The sequence below is a fragment of the Diuraphis noxia genome, unplaced genomic scaffold (assembly GCF_037042655.1).
Source record: "Diuraphis noxia isolate RWA-SAM2 unplaced genomic scaffold, SU_Dnox_SAM2 contig0001, whole genome shotgun sequence".
Taxonomy (NCBI): domain Eukaryota; kingdom Metazoa; phylum Arthropoda; class Insecta; order Hemiptera; family Aphididae; genus Diuraphis; species Diuraphis noxia.
This window is the reverse complement of record NW_028301711.1, coordinates 95,027,086-95,036,042: the sequence shown is the minus strand read 5'-3', so window position 1 is coordinate 95,036,042 and position 8,957 is coordinate 95,027,086. Positions and strand designations below refer to the sequence as shown.

At 30.1% G+C, this 8,957-nt stretch overlaps 1 protein-coding gene across 1 annotated transcript; it reads right to left on the bottom strand.

Moving 5' to 3' along the window:
- Positions 1–6,909: 6,909 nt before the first annotated feature.
- Positions 6,910–8,659, bottom strand: LOC149062527 (uncharacterized). The gene is made up of 2 exons (XM_089216323.1): positions 7,103–8,659; positions 6,910–7,030 (listed from the first exon to the last, which is right to left on the bottom strand). Exons 1-2 carry the CDS (start codon positions 8,580–8,582, stop codon positions 7,002–7,004), a joined length of 1,509 nt encoding a protein of 502 aa, XP_089072449.1. The 5' UTR covers positions 8,583–8,659; the 3' UTR covers positions 6,910–7,001.
- Between the last annotated feature and the right edge of the window lie 298 nt (positions 8,660–8,957).

Genomic DNA, 8,957 nt, shown 5'->3' with positions numbered 1-8,957 from the left:
TAAAATTTTTCCTATAATGATGCTTCGAGTTTTCACTATAGCTACTTGATGGAAAACTTATGGAAAACTTAGTTTTGTAATTTTAATCCTTAGTTATAAACGCAAAAAATTTTATGATTTTTCAGCTTCAAAATTACTTGCAATTTTTCGCGTTTTTGACAGATTTCGTAAAATTTTGAACTGTAAACGCTTATTAAAAAAAATTGTGACTTACGATTTTTAATTTTTTTAGCTACAATAAGAACAACTCATAAGGAACCGTGTATTAAATTTTCAAGTTTTTTTGGTCGTCCAACATTTTTTTACCGACACTTCAAAAAAAATTCTCAAAAAAATTGAAAATTTCAGTGGTCTATAAATAACTCAAAAAAAGTCAAAAATTTTTGAAAATTAAACTGTGTATATATATCACTAACATAAACATTTGGTGAAAATTTCAAGTGTTTACAGTGATTAGTTTTTGAATTACAACCATATAAAAATATCGATTTGGTCGAAAACTGGTTTTGCTTAAAAATTCCCGTTTTTCTGTTATTTTTTTTTGTTTTTCTCGACTTTTTTGATAACTGTTGGAAAATTTTTACTTTTGACCTCTATAATGCACCAAGGATCTTCAATTTTACATGGTAAACCACCCCCAAAGTTTGAAATCGAAGCATTATTTCGACTAGTTATGCTGTACACAGACAAAAAAAAAAACACACACACATCATTGTAAAATCAATACATTCATCACTTCGTTCAGAATCTAATAATATCAAATATTATAATTTTAAATTATTTTATTACCTATATTATCTATTTATTTGCACACGATTTAGAAGCATGACACTTGGAATTGCATAATCTATTAATCTATCTGCTTTTCTACACTTACATTTATTTGTTTTGCAACCCTGTGTATAAGTAAAGTGATCATACCCCTGTCCTCCTAAATTAGAAAAGGAGAGGGCTGCTTCTCGCAATGAAATTGAATTTGCCGGTACGTCTTCGATTTGTAAAAATGTCTCTTCACAAATCGTAAATTGGTTTCTGCTGTACAGTTGTTGCAGTTATCCTTCAGTCGTACCGATTTCGTAGAAGTTATCTTTCGCTGAAATATAGGAATTTTATAATTATTTATTTATTACTATCAATAGTAAGATAATACATAGTTTAATATTATTATTAGGTACTTGGAATAATCACTCCTATAACACATCTAAGATGATCACTCCGTGCTCTATCTACATCAGGAATTTTAACTCTAACTGACTCCCCAATACTGCCTTGGCAAAATCGTTTTTCGGAATTTTTGGTCATTTTTTTGGCTTGAATTTTCAGATTATTCAATGACTCTTTCCTGTTTTAGCTAATTGATGTTTGTTTTTCAATTATTTGATCTTCATAATTTTCTTCTATTTCACAAGTCACTTCTTTATTTTTGTTGTCGTTTGAAAGGATCTGTATTGACTCTAAGGCAACCTGAAGTTCTTCTTCAGTTTTTAATTTTGCAATAATGTTTGCAGGAAAGAATGACGACGTTAAACCAATTTTAGGCGGTGTACCATTGCTTCATATGGTGAATGTTTTGTACCATGGTGGTAAGCACGATTTTTCATTAACTGTACAAATCTTTAGCCATTGCTCCATTTGTTTGTTTTATTATCTTGGAGCCATATTGCAAGTATATTTTCGACATCTTGGTTTGCTCTTTCAACTGAACCTAGGTTTTGAGAGTGTCTTGGCTTCCCGTCAACTATTTTTAAATCCTTCCACATAGTGTAAGGTTCAGATATTATTTTATTTACGAATTCACGTCCGTTGTCGCTTTGTAATATAGCAGGTGCCCCAAAAAGGGTAAATATATCCAGCAAAACATTAGCAACTGCTTCGGCACTTTTATGTCTTAGAGGCCTAAGATTTAGAGGTTTAATTAGAGTTTATTTAACAATTATTATTATTATTATAGTTGTTTTAAAATATTCAGTATATGATAATATTTAATAAAATTAATAATAGTATTTAAATTTTAAATACTATACCTACACTATCACAAAAAAAAAAAACATCGTGGTTCACATTGCCCGTAACATATATATTACATACACCACTAGACAATCAATACAAGGATGTGTAGTTAATATTTTTTAATTTATAATTATAATTATAATAATATTTATATTTAAATTATTCTTGTTAATCCAGCAAAGCCATTGTCTATTTTTATTAGATATTATTATCTGTTGAGGCCGGGAAGGCTATATTATTTTATTATTAATATCAAAAATAGTATACTACATTAATTACCAGAAATATTAGTTATCATATTTTATTTCCTAGTTCATAAGTACCAACACACATTTAAATATGTAAATATTTACATATCCATATCAGACGTAGTTCTTTTTGAAATTGTATGCCTTTATTATTAATGCTTAATCTTAACTAGGTTTTAGGTTTTTTTTTTGCCTATTTAGGTAATTTTTTGAATTACTATTATTTTCAATAGTATACACACGCATTATGTATTATTATTTTCATTTTAGTTTTATAAAATATTTTACTCGATATCTAAGCACATAATACACGTTGTCTTGATTAATAATATATCTATATATTTTTACAATATTTTTAAACTTTAGAGATGTTTATATTTTTCATAAATTACGAATCATAAATATGATATTTTTTTTTAAATGTTTACAATGCATTCAGTTAACAGTTTAAAGCATTAATTATACATTGATAGTAAAATATCCCCATCGGCTCAACAGTATAAGTTGAAATTCCATAAGGGTGCACCTAGTTTGCGCACATTTACTTAAATTACAACTCGTTTGCGCACATTTTTACAACTCGTTAGAGCACAGATTATTTCTAGTACAACCACTCGTTTGCGCACAGATTATTTCTAGTGCAACCACTCGTTTGCGCACAAATTATAATCAGATTTTAATAATAATTCTCGTCTAATAATTTTACTTGGTTGTGTATGAATTTCTTCAATGGCCTTTCTCTTAACAGAACTTTGGATTATATCTTTCTGTAGTTCGTTCTGAGAATATTCACTGTGATTATGTTCGTTTTTATAGTTAATAATAATTGTACACTGAGTATTTAACGTAGCCATCGATTTACATTTTAATTCTTTCTGATTTTTGAACATTTAAAATTGTTAATAGAAACACACATTTTAAAGCGACGCGTATAATACATATTCGATATTTTGTAATTCATATTTCTATGTTCGTTATACGAGAGAATTTCCGAAACTAAAGTTGAAAAAATACGTTGTGATTCAAATATAACAGTACCTTCTAGCTAGTTTATGTGTAATGAATATTGATAAAGTTTATCGAAGTAACGAACAGTCGAAACCATAGATAAATCCGTTTCTATCTAATATGTTGTGCGCAAACGAGTGGTAACATCTACAATAATTTGTGCGCAAACGAGTTCCAGGTTTCAACTGGAAAATTTTAAAAAGTGCGCAAACTAGTTGTAGGCTGTAGCCATGCCTTAACATAGTCTCCACTCAGAGCCGTATTTTCTATAATTTATCACTTAATTATTTAACACGTCCATCACAGTAATCTATTCAATAACGAGCTACTCACTTGATAGATGCCTTCTGTACAGCGGAGTGACTTCCTCGTTATAATATATAATATTACTATTCCATTTGAAAACTGCAGCTTTTGCAGGCTAGCGGATTGGAAGGTGTTCGAACGCTTCTTGAAAAATCACCGTGAAGCCAAACATAATATAATAGTAATCTGTAACTGTCAATAAGTTGGTGGCACCGGACGAGGGTCTTGCTGCGGGAGAAAGCCCTTTTCAATTGCCTGACCGCGGCCCTCGTGTCCGGCAGACTTTCAACCACCATAAATCACAGGTTGTGTAATATTATAACGATCGCTAATTTCGTCCGGCACATTGAACATGTGGAAATGGCAATGTGATACAACGCAGTGGCACCGGTAAACCGTAAACGTGACCGAAAACAAATAAAGGTACCTACCGAGTCGAACGTATTTGTATAGACGCACGCGTGTAAAGTTATGGGTAGGTAAAAAAATCGTAAAAAGTGTATGTCGATCGTTGTTCGTTCCATGTATTATATTTTGTATAGGTAATAATAATAATATATCGTATATTTACAATATACCAATATTGTATAAGTAATATATATACGATTTCGACCGAACGCAACAAACGCTGCGACTGATGGTTGTTGATATTATTATTATTATTGCTAGAAAAAGTTAATTTATTTTCGTGGCGTAGGTACCTGCGCTGGACATGACATTATACACATAACGACGTTATTGTTACACTGCAGTCAGCAGCCGTGTGTTGTAGCAGTGTTATACTGCTTCGGTGTTTTGAACAGCAAAAGGGCAAAATAAACTAAAAATTGTGTTTGATAATAATAGGTATTATGAAATATAGAAACACTTAGATATAGAGGTATAGTTTTGGAAATATTCGATTGCACATTTTTTTCTATTTTAAGTATACTATTGTTAATGTTCTCTGCGGACTTAATACGACCTCGAATGAACGAATAGCGTGTACTGCAAACAGCACAGAAGAGGATTGTTTTGGGCTGAACGAAATTTTGTTCGGTAGAAAACAACATTAACAGATTTTTACGATAACCAATACCATTTTTATGTGTCGTGTTGACATAGAATTTTCGAAATACCAACGAACGTTTTGGAATTTAGACTCTGAATGATATATATAATATATATTATATACTTATTTTACTGCGGAGGATTTTCATTTTTTTTTTTTTTTGCTCTGTCACAAACAGAATATCATTTGTAACAAATTTCAACAATTTTAGTCTGACCATTTTAAATTTTTAAATTTTTAAATCCCTATAGTTGTCATCCAAATTAAGGTTTAGTCAACAAGTCAGATATGATGTAAGTATTATCGTAAGATAATGATACGTAAATTATTATTTTAAGAAAACTAAAACACTATAAATAATATTTTTAAATATATATATTATTTATTTATTTTTTTTTTTTTGGGAGGGGGGGAGGCAATAGATTGGACTTATTAAAATGGCAAATATTTTTACATGTCTTGAAATGGAAAAAGGTAAAATGTTTATATGGGCATATACTTCGTATAAGTAAATTTTTCATTAAGTTATGAGTTTTGTCAAATAATATGTAAGCTCAAACACAAAAAAATTAAAAAAAAACTATTAAAACAAATAAAACTGTGATGATACCTACCTATTTTTTCATAGTATTTAAAAAATGTCTTCAGGTATACATTTTAAAAACTACTTCATTGTAAAACCAATATTGTACATGCATCATTCAAAGTCTGGTAAGGTATACACAAAGGTTAGTTACACTAGGTAGTAGACTATCATACAAAACTCCGTTTGAATAGTATAACCTCTACGACGTACTTCAACAAATATTTTTGAGACGCAGTATGTTGTCCCTAAAATGTATTATGTTTAAAAACAGCAACAACAAGAATGTTTAATATTTAATATTTAACAACATAAGAAAAAACACACGCGCGCACACACACACACACACACACACACACACACACACACACACACACACACACACACACACACACAATATTACAATATTAAAAATTATATTATTATATTATTAATATTATAATACTTTCAGTATTAATGGGTACTCAGCTCGGCTCAATTACGATAATAACATTAATATACTTACATAATAATTATACGTTTAACGATAAAAACAAATTACCTTGCAGTGGTGTGCATATACATAAGTATTTTACAGCGTTGTACACCTATCCTATAATAATTAGTTTATAGCGTTCGCGTTATTACTGCTGGTACAGTATATATATATATATGTAGCTCTGAGTGTATGTATTTCATATAATAGCATATATATAAATTATATGCGTATATGTGTATAAGGTATATACAGTCATTTAGTGTAATTATTTCTGAAATAAGTCTACCGGAGGTGAAATGGTTATTTATGCAACGAGCTCAGGTGCGTTATGGAGCTATAAGGTCGAAAAGAGATTGCAGCATTCGACTCCAACCGTGAAAAGATGACACGACGGACGACGTTTCGGTTTTACCTTTACTGTTTTTGTAGTAGTATGTAATGCCAGCTATGATTAAAATACATTTTGAATATAATTTGAGTGCGTGCGAAAAGAAGCAGACTTTGTCAATAATGTAGCCCGGTAGGTAGTTTTGTATTCCGGCCTCCGGGTGATTCATTTGACACAATACACTCATTAACGTTTTTAATAATATATTTTTAAATATTTGAGTTCTTTAAGTTCAACATTTTTCAAAAATATATATACACTTTTATTAAAATCCATAAAAAAAAATAATCTGTTTCTGATAACACATGAATTCTTTATAACAAAGCGGGATAGTTTTTGGAATATATCGGTGTATAAAAACCGATATTTTAACGATTAATTAATGATTATGAGTTATAGTAAGTAGTTATAGTTTAATATCAATGTCCAATAATACAATAAGAAATTTAGTACAAAAATAATATCATAAATATTTTGTTTTTCCTAACATGTTTAGCTTACGAATATGAATGTTGGTTTTCCAAACCAATAAAAATGCCGATAGCCTGATTACGTGGAAATGTGGAATATATTATTAGACCATCTGACCATTCCATAATAATAAAATAAACTGATTTTGGTATTTTAGTCTAAAAAATATCTTGTTTTTAACAAATTTACAACTGTACAGTAATAGGTAATAACCAGGGTTGGGATTTTATAGCACTTAAAATTGCATAAATATGCGCTATAATATGACCTTAACTATCGCTAAATATGCGCTAAAAATATGCAATAAAAACAACAAAATATGCAAAAAAAATGGAAATTTATTAATTAATCACTTACAAATTTGAAGTTATTATAGGTAGTTACTTAAGTTAATTATCGCTAAATATGCGCTAAAAATATGCAAACAACAATACGTACAACAATACGGTATACGTAATTCAGTCACTCTGGTCAGAATCCTGAAGGGCTGTAAAAAAAATTACCCAATTAATTATTTTCAAAAATTTTAAATAAAAAGTAAGCGATTTAAAATGTTTACCTTGAGTGTTACATTGGATTATTAAATGCTTGGCCAGATTATCAAATTTGAATTTACGGCGGTTGTCAGCCAACAAAGTCTTGTACGTCGAAAATGAACGTTCGACGTCCACTGACACAATTGGTGCGTATTTGAAATATACAATATCGCTACATGTAAGTTCACCAAGTAATTCACCAATATTTGTATTTTCATCCCCATCCAAGATATTTGAAATATGTTTCAATTTAGACAAACCACTATTTTTTTCTAAAACGTTTTTTAATTTTATGTATATAGGATGGTAAGGTTCACCATTTAGTGTTTTCAGTGTTTCTTCGATATCTTTAATAATATTTAATGATGTGGCTAAGGACAGATTTTTTGCTTGCAATTTATCAATGGCTACAGATAAAATAGAAAAATTTGATTTAATGTATGCCAAGTTATTTTCAAGATTTGGTTTGTCTAAACATTTTTTTGCTTTTTGAATACTAATCGCATCTTCTTGGTCGAGTAATCCAATAATATGACGAACAGCTTGTATATTCTCGCAATAATAGGTAGCTGCATTAATCCAGGTTCCCCAACGTGTAATAACTGGTTCTGGCGGAAAGTTTACTCCAGGAAGTTCATTTTTAAATAATTGTAACCGACTCGGAGCTTTTTTAAATACTTGTTTAACACTTGCTATTAACTTATCCACTGTACTGAAATGAGATCTAACTTGTTCTGCTACTCTGTGTAAACCATGGGCTGCACACGTCACGTGTAGCATTTTAGAATAGAAAACTTGGAGAGCCGTCCCTGCCTTTACCATATATGGTGCGACGTCTGATACAAATAAAAGAACATGTTCATGTTGTACTCCGTTCGGCCACAATATACCCATTGACTTGTTGAATAGCTGGCTGATAGAAGAAAAATTTGTTTTTCCTAGTTCTTCAGTATGAAGTAAAAATACAACGCCTTGACGATCGGCTTCAAGACTGCCGACAATCACATTGGCTATATACCGTCCTTCGACATCGGTTGTTTCATCGATACTGACCCATATTCGCTTAGAAGATAATTTAGACCGAATGTTTTCCATAGTCTCGTTATATATATCATCCACATATAACTTTCTTAACGTGGTTTGATCTGGAATCGGATTTTTCATGTACGTTTCAAGAAATTGTCGAAATATTGGATTAGATAATTTATTTAAAGGAATGTTTGCCGCTATAAATGCTTTACATAAATCGACATTAAAAGAGTTTTTTTGGTACCTCGTAAGAAACTGTTGTTTTTTTTCAATTTTATTTTGATGGCGTTTCGTTGCTTTAATATGTTTATCTGTCTTTAAGTGCTGAGTTATGTTAAATTTTTTTTCACTGTTCGCTTTACACTCACATAATTGACAAAATAATACATTGTCATCTACCTTAAACACTTCTTCTCCGAACTCTGATACAAAATTATTGAGTTTACACAAAAGAGATGACTTAACTTTTGGCATTTTAAAACAAAGTTACTGCACATAAACGGCGAAAATACAATGTAACACGTGAGTAGGTACTGACTACAGGCACACGAGACAACTAGGTACCTATATAAAATGAATTGACTATAGTCTATAATACAACGTTGATAATCGGCGATTAATAATCGCAGTAGAAATCGACAAAAAAAAAACCCAACAAAATTAGCAGATAACAAAAATTAGAACCAAATACCTAAAACTAAATTATCGTAGTATTATATTATACCTATATATTAACGCTGTACGGCATTGCATCATAGTAATCGGCCTATTTACTTAATCTATAGGTACATTTACAATTTATTTGATAATTCAATTGAGAAAAATCTAAAAACATGTTTACTAAAATAT

Coding starts and splice junctions, on each gene's coding strand:
- LOC149062527 (XM_089216323.1), bottom strand. CDS start 8,582: ATGCCAAAAGTTAAGTCATCTCTTTTGTGTAAACTCAATAATTTTGTA. Junction 7,031..7,102: donor AATCCAATGTAACACTCAAG/GTAAACATTTTA, acceptor TTTTTTTTACAG/CCCTTCAGGATTCTGACCAG.